This window comes from Peromyscus leucopus, chromosome 5, assembly GCF_004664715.2.
Source record: "Peromyscus leucopus breed LL Stock chromosome 5, UCI_PerLeu_2.1, whole genome shotgun sequence".
Lineage (NCBI taxonomy): Eukaryota > Metazoa > Chordata > Mammalia > Rodentia > Cricetidae > Peromyscus > Peromyscus leucopus.
Window position 1 is genome coordinate 107,172,388 of NC_051067.1, and position 14,673 is coordinate 107,187,060.

Genomic DNA, 14,673 nt, shown 5'->3' on the forward strand with positions numbered 1-14,673 from the left:
TCCTGGTTGCACCAATTGATCCCGAGAGAATGTTGGGCTTCTAAGACATTTCCATTTGGAAGTTTGTCTTTTTGGCACAAAATGGCCTACTGGGCAAAGAACTGTCCTTGCCTTGGCGGCTGACAGTACAAATGCAATGCTGTCCTTTCTGGACAAGCGGGACACAAGGAAAGTGACCACTGTACTCTGCCAAGACAGGGTAAGATGGTCTTTCAGAATTCCTGCTTCTGAAAATGGTCTGTCAGATACTCTAGGCCTGTAGCCAATTTGAATGCACCAACAATGCTGAGAAACATTAAGTGACTGTCCAGGCTGCCAGTTGTCTTGGTCTACTTTTGCAAGATTCCCGAAAGTTGCTTGCATCCATCTACCATTTCTCAGGTACCATTATGTTCCTTCTCAGGTCTTTGATATGGTTGAAAACTAGATAGTTGTAATTTCCTCAGTTATGATAAAAGATAAGTTAGATATAAAACCTTAAATTCACAAATATAAGATAGATAGGACATCTTCTTTAATATTGTAACTGTAATTCTTGCTTGATAATTGTTTTGTTATATGTAATTTTACCATGTTAAAACCTTCCTTTTTAAAAAAAGAAAAAAAGGGGAAATGCTGTGGATATCATTCTATATAAATAAAACACTGATGGCCAGTGGCCAGGCAGGAAGTAGGTGGGACAAGGAGAGAGGAGAATTCTGGGAAGCGGAAGGCTGAGGGAGGGACACGGCAGCCACCGCCAGGACAAGCAGCATGTGAAGACGCTGGTAAGCCACCAGCCACGTGGCAAGGTATAGATTTATAAAAATGGGTTAATTTAAGATATAAGAACAGTTAACAAGAAGCCTGCCACGGCCATACAGTTTATAAGTGATATAAGCATCTGAGTGATTATTTTATACGTGGATTGTGGGACTGCGGGGCTTGGGGAACCTGGAGAAAAGCCCTCCAGCAACAATGGTCAACATCCTTAGTCATCAGAGAGATGCAAATCAAAATCACTCTGAGATACCACCTTACACCTGTCAGAATGGCTATGATCAAAAACACTAATGGCAGTCTATGTTGGAGAGGATACAGAGCAAGGAGAACACTCCTCCACTGTTGGTGGGAGTGCAAACTTGTACAACCACTGTGGAAACCAGTATGGCGGTTTCTCAGAAAATTGGGAATCGATCTACCTCAAGACCCAGCCATACCACTCTTGGACATATACCCAAGGAATGCTCAATCATAACGAAAAGATACATGCTCAACTATGTTCATAGCAGCATTATTCATAATAGCCAGAACCTGGAAACAACCTAGATGCCTGTCAACTGAAGAATGGATTAAGAAAATGTTGTACATATACACAATAGAGTACTACCCAGCAGAGAAAAACAATGACAGCATGAAATTTGCAGACAAATGGGTGGAACTAGAAAATATCATCCTGAGTGAGGTAACCCAGACTCAGAAGGACAAACATGGTATGTACTCACTCATAAGCAGATACTAGATATAAAGCAAAGGACAATCAGACTGCAACTCACAGATCCAGGGAAGCTACCTAGCAGGGAGGATCCTAGGATGACTATGGCTTATAATAAGTTTTGGTTTTGCTCAATCACTGGGCAAGCTTTAGTGAAACATTTCACTATTAGGATAAGAATTTGTACCGTATCAAGCTGATGAAAGAATATGGTGGCTGTACTTTCAGGAGGGGAAGCTAAAATCTTTTATATTATGGATTAGCCTATAGAAAAATGTCTGCCAAATTAGGAATCGAACTACCTCAAGACCCAGCCATCCCACTCTTGGGCATATACCCAAGGAATGCTGATTCATACCATAAAGATACATGCTCAGCTATGTTCATAGCAGCACTATTTGTAATAGCCAGAACCTGGAAACAACCTAGATGCCCATAAACTGAAGAATGGATGGAAAAAATGTGGTACATATACACAATGGAGTACTACTCAGCAGAGAAAAACAATGAAAGCATGAAATTTGCAGGCAAATGGATGGAACTAGAAAAAATCATCCTGAGTGAGGTAACCCAATCCCAGAAAGACAGTCATGGTATGTACTCACTCATAAGTGGATTCTAGATATAAAATAAAGAACAATCAGACCACAGCCCATAGAACCATAGAGGCTATATATATAGTATGGAGGTCCCTAGGACGACTGTGGCTTATAATAAATTTCAGTTCTACTCAATTATTGAAAAAAATTAGCCAAATGAATGGAAACACATGAACTATGAACCAAAAGCTGAGGGGCCCCCAGCTGGATCAGGCCCTCTGAATAGGTGAGACAGTTGATTGGCTTGATCAGTTTGGGAGGCAACTAGGCAGTGGGACCAAGCCCTGTTCTCATTGCAGGAGTTGGCTGTTTGAAAACTGGAGCTTATGCAGGGACACTTGGCTCAGTCTGGGAGGAAAGGACTGGACCTGCCTGGACTGAGTCTACCAGGTTGATCGCAGTCCTAGGGGGAGGATTTACCCTGGAGGAGGTGGGAATTGGGGGTAGGCTGGGGGTAAGAGGAGGGTGTGGGAGGGGGGAGAATAGGGGAACCCGTGGCTGATATGTAGAACTGAATGGTATTGTAAAATAAAATAAAATAAAAAAAGAGGAAAAAAATATCAGCTTAAAAAAAAAAGAAAAAAGAAAAATGTCTGCCATTAAATCAAACAGTAAAGGGGAAGATGAATAGTAATCTCATTTACACAGCTTAAGTAAAACATAGCTCTCTGAACAGATGAAGAGAGGTTTCTTCTGTATCCCAGAATCTAATCAATATTTATATGTATAATTCAGCTATTATTTGGCTTAAAAGGGCTTATTGGGAAATGTTATCATTTTTACTATTTTCTACAGAGAAAATATTTTCCTGTTTCAAATAGCCTTGGACTCTTGAATTGTAACCTGTTTTTATGTTTAAAAAAAAAAGCCAAACTGTCTTCACTGGTGTCTGTAGCATTTTCATGCTAGCCAATAATGAAATTCCAGTTGCCCCACAATCTTATTAACATTTAGTGTTAGTATTTTAGATTTTGGCAATTTTAACATGCAGTGGTATCTCATTTTTTTTCAATTTGCTATTTCCTAATGTCTTAAGATATTGAACAGTTTTCAGTTTTTGCCACACACACACACACACACACACACACACACACACACACACACACACGTATTTTGGGGTGAATTATTTGTCCAAGTATTTCTGCTTATTTCCAGTTTAAAAAAATTATTTTATTATTGTTGAACTTAAAGAGTTTTTGGTATATTTTGGATAGATACTAATTATTTATCGGAGTACATATTTAGCAAATAGTTTTTCCCACTACATTAATTATCTTCCCATTACTGTAATGAGTAATTAAAATAAATTAACTTATAAGGAGATAAGGCTTATTTTAGCTCATGGTTTCAGAGGTTTTAGTCTATCAGTAGGTGTCCTATTGCTTTGGGGCTCATGCAAGGTAGTACACCATGTACAAATAGAATACAGAATTTGTCCTTTGTGCATGGCTTATTTGATTTAGCATAAATTATTCAAAGTCATCTGTGCTATAGAATATATCAGGATTTCCTTTTTAAGTCTAACCAGATTTTTTATGTATATTACATATTTTGCTTATCAGTCCATGGACAAACATTGGCATTTTTTCTACTTTGGGGCTAATTATGTATAATGCTTCTGTGAATACTGAGGTACAAGAATGTGTTTCAGCCCTTGCTTTCAGTTGTTTGGATAAAAAATATAGTCAGAAATAGAACTGTCCTATTATTTTAAATTTTTTTGTTCTTTTGTTTTGTTTTTGTTTTTTTATTTTGAGATAGGATTTCTCTGTGTAATCCTGGTTGTCTTGGGACTTGCTCTATAGACCAGGCTGGCCTCGAACTCACAGAGATCTGCCTGCCTCTGCCTCTCAAGTTCTGGGATTAAAGACATTCCCCACTAGCACCCTGCTTTTTCTTCTTGTTTTTATGCTTTTCTCTCTTTTTATGTATATGTGTGTTGTACAGGTGTGCATGCATGTGTGTGGAGGCCAGAGGTTGTCAAAGGGTATATTCTTCAAGTACTCATTTTTTTGAGATAGGATTTTGCATTGAACTTGAGTCTTGCTCATTCAGCAAGACAGGCTGGCTTGCAAGCCCCAAAAGTCTTCTTGTTTCCACCTTCCCAGCACTGGAATGACAGGTACTAGCCTCCATGCCTGATTTTTTTTTTTTTTAATGGATGATGGGGATTAAACTCAAGTCCTTGTGCTTCATGGCAAGCTCTTTGTCTACTGATCCATCTTCCCACACTCCTTGTTTTCATTCTTTAGTCTTCATTTCTAAAATGGCCTTTTAATTCAACTTAAACTTTATTTCTGGAGGTTTGTCTTCAATGTTTTCAAAACTTCTTTTTCTTTCCAATTACTTTTCTGGATTTTTCCTAATTCTAATTTATAGCTTTCAGCAATTATCTTTTATTTTGGTCTTAAGATTCTTTTACATTATTGGTGGGGGAGGGATGTACCACAGTGGTAGAAAACTTGTCTAGTGTATACATGATACCCTGTGTTTGTTCCCTTGCACTGAAAAAAACACACACATCACAACCTCAAAGAGCTCTTGTTAGTGTAAAATCTATCTTGTTAATATTGTCATGTAGGAATTAAAACTAAGAAAGGTAAAAGAATTTATGACTTCATTAAAATAGAGTCATAATATATTCACTAAATATTAACCTAATATATTTTTAAAGATATATTTTTATTATTCAAAACTTAAAAATTTTTAAACTTTATTATTTAAAAAGTTGAAAATAAAAGGCCAACATATTTTTTTTTTTAAAGTATGTGCAAGTGAGTACAGGCGGCCTCAGAAGCCAGAGGTGTTAGATCCCCTGGAGTTGGAGTTACTTGTGAGCCCTCTGATATAGGTCCTGGAAACTGAACTCAGGTTCTTTGCAAGAGTACATGTTTTGTTTTTGTTTTTGCTCTTTTATAATTTATTTTTACTTTATGTGCATTGGTGTTTTGCCTGCATGTATGTCTGTGTGAGGGTGTTGGGTCCCCTAGAACTGGAGTTACAGACAGTTATGAGCTGCCATATGGTGCTAGGAATTGAACCCAAGTCCTCTGAAAGAGCAGTCAGTGCTCTTAACTTCTAAGCCATCTGTCCACCCTGGAGTACATGGTTTTTGTTGTTTGTTTTTTCAACACAGGGTTTCTCTGTGTAACAGCTTTGTCTGTCCTGGAACTTGCTTTGTAGACCAGACTGGCCTTGAAGTCACAGAGATCTGCCTACCTCTGCCTCCCAAGTGCTGGGATTAAAGACCTGTGCTACCACAACACGGCTGAGTACATGATTTTAATGACTGTCATCTCTCTGATCCCTTAATCTAATATTTTAATGAAAAGCATCTGTCTTCCAAAATAAAAAATATCAAAGAGAGTATTAAATATATATACTATATATTTATTTAATTATTAAAGAGATTTAAATATGTATATTTAAATATACATATTTAAATCTCTTTAATATCTGGTTTAATACAAGGCAGCCTTATTCTCTTACTTTTTTCATTTTAAATTCTGTTTTGATATGTTGTTTTGTTTAAAATATGTATTTAAAAACCTGGCATGATACAGATACATAGTTGCAAAAGGGAAAAATAGTTTTATAGCCTTTTAAAGGATTATGGCTGTTTTTATTCTCTGATAAAACATGAAAACTGGGAAATTAGTAGTTTCTTGTGTGTGGAATCCAAAAATCTGTGAATGAATTTTTTCACTCTTTTATAATGAAAATCCATTGTTATATCTTTTATTTGAATGGATCTTTTACCCATGCATGATTTTTGAAACATCATGCATTGGTCATTTGGAAACATTGATTCACTGAGTCATGTAGATCTTCTAAATATTGAGACATATTCATTATACAATATTGTCTTAGTCCTGTTCTATTGCTGTGAAGATGCACATTGCCATGACCAAAGCAATTCCTTTTTTTTTTTTTTTTTTTGGTTTTTCGAGACAGAGTTTTTTGTGTAGTTTTTGTTTGTTTGTTTTTGTTTTTCCGAGACGAGGTTTCTCTGTGTAGTTTTGGTGCCTTTCCTGGAACTCGCTCTGTAGACCAAGTTGGTCTCGAACTCACAGAGATCCGCCTGGCTCTGCCTCCGGAGTGCTGGGATTAAAGGCGCGCGCCACCACCGCCCGGCTCAGACCAAGGCAACTCTTATAAAAGAAAGCATTTAATTGGGGGCTTGCTCACAGTTTAAAAGGTTTAGTTCATTATCATCAAGGCAGGGAGCATGGCTGGCTGTACACGTGGCACTGAAGTTGTAACTGAGAGCTACATCCTAATCTGAAGGCTGAGAGAGAGACTCTGGGCCTAGCATGGAATTTTGAAACTCCATTTCCTCCAACAAGGCCGTACCTCCTAATCTTTTCAAATAGTGGTACTTCCTTGTGACTAAGCATTCTATGGGCCCATTGGGGCCATTCTTATTCAAACCACCACAAACATATAAAAAAAGAGATCTTTTTCTAAAGATATGTGTATGTGTATTAGTGTTTTGCCTGCATGTCTGTATGTGCCTGGTGCCAACAGAGGTCAGAAGAGGGTGTTAAATCCCCTAGGAATCAAACCCAGATCTCATGCAAGAAGAGCAAGTGCTCCCAACTCCTGAGTCATCTTTCCAGCCCAGATCTTTTTTCTTTCTTTCTTTCTTTCTTTCTTTCTTTCTTTCTTTCTTTCTTTCTTTCTTTCTTTCTTTCTTTCTTTCTTTCTTTTTTTTTTTTTTTTTTGGTTTTTAGAGACAAGGTTTCTCTGTGTAACAGTCCTGGAACTCACTTTGTAGACCAAGCTGGCCTTGAACTCACAGAGATCCACCTGCCTCTGCCTTCCCAGTGCTGGGATTAAACGTGTACACCACCACTGCCCAGCTAAAGGAAAGGAGAGAGGGGTCACATGTTCCCTTCTTCCTTTTATTTATTTTAGTTTTTATCCTGGTGTGATCAGACTCTGGACAGCCTGGGAATTAAACACGGGTCCTCTGGAACATCAGTCAGTGCTCTTAACCACTGAGCCATCTCTCTCCTCCCGGATCTTTTTAAGTATTACCACTAATCTCATTAGAAAAACCTAAGTATTGGGAAGCATCAAATTCATGGTAGACAGAATTGTTTCAGAATTCTATTTGGGAGAAAGAGTGTTAGGTATTAAACCTAGAACCATGTACATACTGAACCTATGTTCTACCACTGAGCTCTATCTCCAGCCCCGAAACCATATGTATATATTTTCTTTTTGGTAACTGAAATGTTATCATAGACAACACTGACTACCAGTTGCTTTCCTGAAGGGACCGGCTTACTTTATTTCTAACACAATGTTTACTGTTAGGCATGGTGTCACCCACCTATAATTCCAGCACTCAGGAGGTAGAAGCAGGATGATCAGGAATTCAAGGCAGCCTTAACTACATATGAGTCTGGGAGTAGCCTGAGCTGCATGGGACTCTATCTCAAAAAAAAAAAAAAAAAAAAAAAAAAACCTAAACAAACAAACAAGAGGTAAAGTCTGCTACATGTCTAGTCAAGATTAGTGTAATTTGTTAAGATATTTTTCCTAATAAAAATATTTCAGCTAGAGAGATGGCTCCATGGTTAAGAGCACTGGCTGATCTTCCAAAGGACCCAAGTTCAATTCCCAGCATCCACATGGCACCTGACAACTGTCAATAACTCTGGTTCCAGGGGATCTGGCATCCTCACAGAGACATACATGCAAGCAAAACACCAATGCAGCTATGTCCCATTAAAAAGCAGCTAAAGGATTGTAAAATAGCTCCATGGTTAGGTTAAAGGTGCTTGCCACCAACCCTGACAATCTGAGTTTAATCTCTGGGACTCACATGGTGGAAGGAGAGAACAGATTCTTCAAGATACCCTCTGACCATCACATGTACACTGTAGCATGTGCACACACACACCCCCACACAGATATGATTGCATGTGCACTTATACATACACTAAATAAATGAAGTGTAATGAAAACAGTATCTAGTTGAGCTTGCAACTCAATTACATAAGCAGTTTCTCATAGGCATTCACTTTCTTCATTATATACCAGAGGAGAAACACTCCATGCACACTCTCCATTTGTCATTTAGTTTTAAAAAGTCATGTCTAAAAGGTCAAGATTTAAAAATTAATCAGTTATTTTTGGCAAGGGCTTCTTTTGTTTTTTGTTTGTTTGTTTTTGTTGTTATTTTGAAACAGGGTCTCTCTAGGCTGGCCTCAGACTTCCTCAGATCCTCTGCCTCAGCCTGCCAAATACTGGAATTACTGGGGGGGATGGAGGAGGGGGTTGCTATTGTGCCTGGTTAAGAACATTCTTACGTAAAACTGGCTTTAAAAAGAAAACCATAAACTTGTAAGCGATGAAAAATGTGGTGACTTCTAGTGAAATTTGGTGCCACTGTCTTGATACATCATCCTTAGGAGCCAATGATATTTTCTTTTGTGTCATAAGTGCAAAGTCAACATAGTACAAAAGACAATTCATGTTTTCATATTGTTGTGAAAATAATTATAAGGAAATGGCTTTTACTCTGTGGACCCCTGTACATGTCACAAGGACCTTTGTGATCTAGGATTGGAACCATACTTGAGAACTGTTGCTTTGAAGGTGTCTTCCTTTGTTTTGAGGTGTCTTTCTAGGGGGCTTTCGTGACTTATGGGTGTTGCTCTGCTGCTTTTCCTTTTTCTCTCATAATGTTCTATACTGAAAAGTCCACTGTAACTATTTGTTCATTTGTTTCTGTGGCTCTTGTTTAAATGCAGGCCAGTTTCCTGTGCTTCTGGGGGAAAGGTGGGTCACAACAGTTTTCTAAGCTGGAGGATTTGGAGCTCCCTCTTCTGTTGTGTTCAGAAAGGACAGGAAAACACGCCCATAGTGCCACCCTCCCCCAGGTGGCCCTCTGTCAGCTTCCTTCCCAGACCTGTGTCTGCACCTTCACATTCATTTGCATTCTACCTAGATGGTTGTATTCTATCTAGATTCTGCTTATACCAATTTCTCCAAACTACGGCTTTAGTCTTGAGTGAGATCTTCAGCTTATGACTTTTAAGTTTATGAGGGCTAGGCATGGTGGCGCATGCCTTTAATCTCAGCACTCAGGAGGCAGAGGCAGATGGATCTCTGAGTTTGAAGCCAACCTGAACTATATAGTGAATTCCAGGCCAGCCAGGGCTATTTAATGAGATCCTGCTTCAACACAAAAACAAACAAACAAAAAATTTCTGAGACCCAAACTGCTCCAGCGCTTTAAATTTTTATTTCAGTTGAGTTCTCTGGCATTTACCTACAAGTTGGATCTTGTAGAACCCTCTTTCAGTTCTGGTTGCAATTCTCAGCTTAACCTACCAAATCTGCTAGTGTTTGTTTGGAGAAATTTGAGATTCATCTATTTTTCGATGTTCTTAAAAGTCTAGTTGATTTTACTTAATCACAGATACACATACATGCACACAAATCATACCCCTCCAATACTGTTTTTTGGATTTATTTTATTTTATGTATATAATTTTTTGCCTGTATGTTATTGCTTTGTTTTGATTTTTTTTCAAGACAGGATTCCTCTGTGTAGCCCTGGCTGTCCCGGAACTAGATTTGTAGACCAGGCTGACCTCGAACTCAGAGCTCCACCTGCTCTGCCTCCAGAGTGCTGGGGATAAAGATGTGCACTATCACACCCAGCTTGCCTGAATGTTTGTAAATATACCATGTACATGCCTGGTGCCTGCAGAGATCAGAAGAGGGCATTGGATCCACTAGAACTGGTGTTACTGATGACTGTGAACCACCATGTGGGTGCTGGATACCGAAACTCGTCCTTTGGAAGAGCAGCCAGTGCTCTTGCCTTTTTCGTTTGTTTGGTTGGTTGGTTTTTTATTTTTGTTTTTGTTTATCGAGACAGGGTTTCTCTGTAGCTTTTGGAGCCTGTCCTAGAACTCGCTCTGTAGACCATGCTGGCCTCGAACTCACAGAGATCCGCCTGGCTCTTCCTTCCCCCCACCCCCACCCCCCAGTGCTGGGATTAAAGGCATGTGCCGCCACTGCCTGGCTTGGAGCCGGTGCTCTTAACTGCGGAGCCATCTTTCTAATAACCTCCTCAATGTCTTGAAGATTTTCCATGTAAGATTCTGAAGAAAACACCTAGTTCTTCTTGGTCATTATATAAAACATTAACTGATACTTTGCTGTCACTCATGAGCCATGTGCATTTTGGGGACAGGGTACTGGGCAAATGCTCTGTCACTGAGCTGTATCCCCACGCTCACGGGTATTGTTCTAAGGTTTAGGTATACATTAACTTAATTATTACATCTTATGAGTTAAGCACTATTACTTCCTTCAGTTTACAAATAAGAAACTGGAACACTGGGAAGTTGAGTAACAAGTACATGAGCACAGATATTCTATCTCATTCTTTGTGTCAATGAGTGTTATTTAGGAGGCCTGATTCTAGCTTCATCTGAGGAACCGTGACAGTTTCATCTTGCTTGCTTTTATCTCAAAACCTCTCTGAAATTAACATCTTGCTCCATTTAGTATGTATTCTTGCAAAATTCTGAGAATATTTTTTAAAAAGCTGAACTCTAACAGTACAAAGTTCTTTTCAAATTTTGTTTTGCAAGTGTGGTTGGTTTAGGCCTGTAATCCCAGCATTATGGAAGCTGATACAGGAAGACTATTGAAAGTTTGAGGACAGCCTGGGACCTAGTAAGACCCAGCCTCAAAATAAAACTAAACTAAGCAGACCAAAGCATTAAAAATAGAAATAAAGCAATAAATTTTGTTTTGAGAGCTTTTAGGGACTTGCACTACATCTTCCAGGTAACTGGGGAATCCAATGGCTGTTACACTGTGGTATTTTTTTGTTTTGTTTTGGTTTGGTTTTTGGTTTTTCGAGACAGAGTTTCTCTGTGTAACAATCCTGGCTGTCCTGGAACTCACTTTGTAGATCAGGCTGGCCTTGAACCCACAAAGATCTGCTTGTCTCTGCCTCCAAAGTGCTGGGATTAAGTACGCCACCACCACCAGGCAACACTGTAGTTTCTTATCACAGTCTTTAATAGTATCGCTATTATTTATTTATTTATTTATTTATTTATTTATTTATTTATTTTGGTTTTTCGAGACGGGATTTCTCTGTGTAGTTTTGGTGCCTGTCCTGGATCTTGCTCTGTAGACCAGGCTGGCCTCAAACTCACAAAGATCCACCTGGCTCTGCCTCCCGGTGCTGGGATTAAAGGCAGGCGCCACTGCCGCCTGGCTTGTATTGCTATTTTTTAAAAGAGCTGATTTTTAAAGTTTTACCTAGAGACAATTGTTGTTTCCAAATGGACAGGTATCATGTTCTAACAGGCATGCAAGGCAAAAGATCTGATCTTCTGAGCTGTGGGTGGGAAACCTTTCACAGATTCATATGTGAGGAAGGAGAGATCTTGTTTTCACTGACTGCTGTTTATGCAGTTAGAGATCGTAACATATCTACTGATGATCTCTTTTCAGAGCTGGTGGAGTCTCTTTCATTGCAGGGATCTTATGCTGGAAAAATCCATTCTATTGGTGATGCCTTCAGAAATTTCAAAAATCTCCGATCCTTAGATTTATCAAGAAATTTGATCACTAGCCTAAAGGTGGGTTCCATATTGCATGATCAGCCAGGTCAACTCAATTTATAGTCTCATGAAAAGAAATAACAGATGGAAAATTTCAGCCTGGGAAGTATAGGATCTTCTTTTTAAATGTTCCCCAACTACATTTTGTTACTTTCTATAAAGTTCTTTCACAAGTCAGAACCGTAATGGTTTTGTTTTCTTAATTTTACATGCATTGAGATGTATACTATTGCCCTTGGCAATGCAAGTTTTATAAAGTGTTCCCTGAGAACAAAATAAAATTTACCTAATATTTCATAAGAAAAAACTAAGGTAGTGAGCAGTTTGAGGAAGACTATTAAATCATCCTTTTATACACACACACACACACACACACACACACACACACACACACACAGAGAGAGAGAGAGAGAGAGAGACAGAAAGAGACAGAGACAGAGTGACAGACAGACAGACTGACAGATTTGAGCAGTGTTTATAAGGATCAGCAGTGTGCAGTTGCCTGATGTACTTTTTTTCTTTCAGGGCATCCAGTATTTGTGTTCACTCCAGGATCTGAACTTATATTACAACAACATTCCTTCATTAGTGGAGGTGTCCCGACTTCAACCCTTGCCCTTCCTCAAAGAACTAGATTTGAGACTCAATCCTGTTGTAAGGAAAGATACAGATTATAGGCTTTTCGCCGTGTACACGCTGCAAACTCTGGAAAAACTAGGTAAGAGCCTCCCTCCTCTTCCATCCCTTCTAGAATTTTACTGAAGTAAGCTGCCCCTTAACCTTTTGGATGTTGGACCAAAGTGTGCACTGGCAGGAGACATTGTTTATCAGTCAGTGTTTATGTAACTCTTTGTGTTGGCAGGATGTATGACAAGTACTTTTATTGTTTATTGAATGACCATCTATGATTTTATCAGTTACTTCCAGCTTTAGTTTTCTTCGGCTGATGGTTTCTCCACTACTTCCTCCTCAACATAAAATTTCTAAGTTGAGACTTATTTTTCCAGGTGCCCAGTTTTATCAACAATAATAGTAACATAAGTCCAATGCGATTCATTAGGAACTAGTTGACAAGGAACAAAAAATATCCCTTAGAATGAACTAGTTTGAATTTCCTCATAATTTCATTGCTTATTATATATTTCCTATTGATAGAAAATGTAATTTCAAATAGCCCTGGAAAAGTTATTGTTGGGAAACTAAGTTAAAATTTTTTCAGAAAAATGTGACATTCAGCCTTAATATGAGATTGTTTGCTGCCCAGGCTTTGCTTTCCTGAAGGAGTAGTTGACCTGGTTGGCAATTGTTGCTATGACATCTGAGTTACTGCTTGCTCTCGTGACAACATAATAGATTTGTGTTGTAGCCTGTCTCTAATGCCTGAAGATGAGTCTGGTCCTCAGTTTTTCCTCTGTAAATATGGTTTTCTGATCTACTACCACTGACTCTAAAAAAGAAAAATGCTCAGACCGTGGTTTTTGCCTCCAGATGACCGAACTGTGCGTGAGAGCGAGAGGAAAGCTGCCAAGCTGCATTTCAGTCAGTTGGGCAACAGTGAAAATTTTCTTTTAGAGGTGGAAAAGAGGTAAGAAAAAAAATCTCTAATTTTTTTTTTAGTTTTGTTGAAGGGAATTTCTAGTTTACTTTCCTTATTTCCCAGCAGAATTCTCAGCTCTGGAATAAAATTGTCTATTTACAAATAGGTCCATAGGGAGGAGAATCAAGCCCTCTTTGTTCCTGAACTGTAGACTTTCCTTTGGATGCAATTGTTGTAAATTCCATCATTCTCGCAACGTATCAACAGGGACACTAGAAGATTTTTTATTCCATAAATTCTTACCCACCCTCTTGGCAGAATTATCATCAGTGCACTCTCTTTTCTTATTGAACTAGAATTTCAGTACCATAGGCAGGACTTAGAGTTTTGATGTTTTGGCACATTTCTTTTCTTTTCTTTCTTTTTTGTTTTTTGGTTTTTTGTTTTGTTTTGTTTTTGAGACAGGGTTTCTCTGTAGTTTTGGTGCCTGTCCTGGAACTTGCTCTGTAGACCAGACTGGCCTCAAACTCACAGGGATTCACCTGGCTCTGCCTCCTGGGTGCTGGGATTAAAGGTGTGTGCCACAGCCACCCAGCCAGCAAATTTCTCACAAAACAAAACCTCTACAAACAAAGAGGCTGTCAAGTATCTGAATAGTAGAGTTTTCCATTTCTTGTTACAAAATCCTACTAAAGGAAGATATATCTTCTATACTAAACTCTTGCTGTTAAACGTTAGCCTTATTAGAGCAGGTGAGATAGCTTAGTGGTTAAAGTACTTGCTACCAAGCCTGGCAACCTGAGTTCAGTGCCTGGGACCACATGGTAGAAGGGAAGGACTGGTCCTACAAGTTGTCTTCTGACTTCCATACACATGCTGTGGCACATGCATGAACACACAGATCACACTCAGAAATGAGTAAATGTGATTTGAAATTTTTTAATTGACTTTATTAGTTTTTTTAATTAGATAGAAATTCCTCACAATGTAAATAATTCAAAAAAGTCAAAGTTAGCCGGGCGGTGGTGGCGCACGCCTTTAATCCCAGCACTCGGGAGGCAGAGCCAGGCGGATCTCTGTGAGTTCGAGGCCAGCCTGGGCTACCAAGTGAGCTCCAGGAAAGGCGCAAAGCTACACAGAGAAACCCTGTCTCGAAAAAAAAAAAAAAAAAAGTCAAAGTTACTCTATATTTTGTTATTGAGAGTTAACTATTTATAATACTTTTCTGTGTATTCTAAATACACATGAGTGTATTTATTAATCTGTTCCTTTGGTCTAATGTATTATTCACCACCCAGAAATAAATGCTAGTTGTATTTCTTTGGGACTGGGGAGGTGGTTCACTCAGGAAAAAGTGCCTGCTACACAAACATGAGGACATTAGAGTCCCAGAATCCACACTAACAATAACAACAAAAACAATGAAAAATAAAAACAAAAACAGGCCTAGTGGCA

General features: G+C 38.8%; 1 protein-coding gene across 2 annotated transcripts in view; it reads left to right on the plus strand.

Moving 5' to 3' along the window:
- Lrrc36 (leucine rich repeat containing 36) overlaps window positions 1–14,673 on the plus strand; it is a 70,311-nt gene that overhangs the window by 17,264 nt on the left and 38,374 nt on the right. For both annotated transcript variants that reach the window (XM_028854366.2, XM_028854367.2), the window contains exons 2-4: window positions 11,572–11,699; window positions 12,207–12,399; window positions 13,170–13,266. In XM_028854366.2, the coding sequence (XP_028710199.1) occupies window positions 11,572–11,699; window positions 12,207–12,399; window positions 13,170–13,266 (418 nt within the window). The remainder of the gene's footprint in view (window positions 1–11,571; window positions 11,700–12,206; window positions 12,400–13,169; window positions 13,267–14,673) is intronic.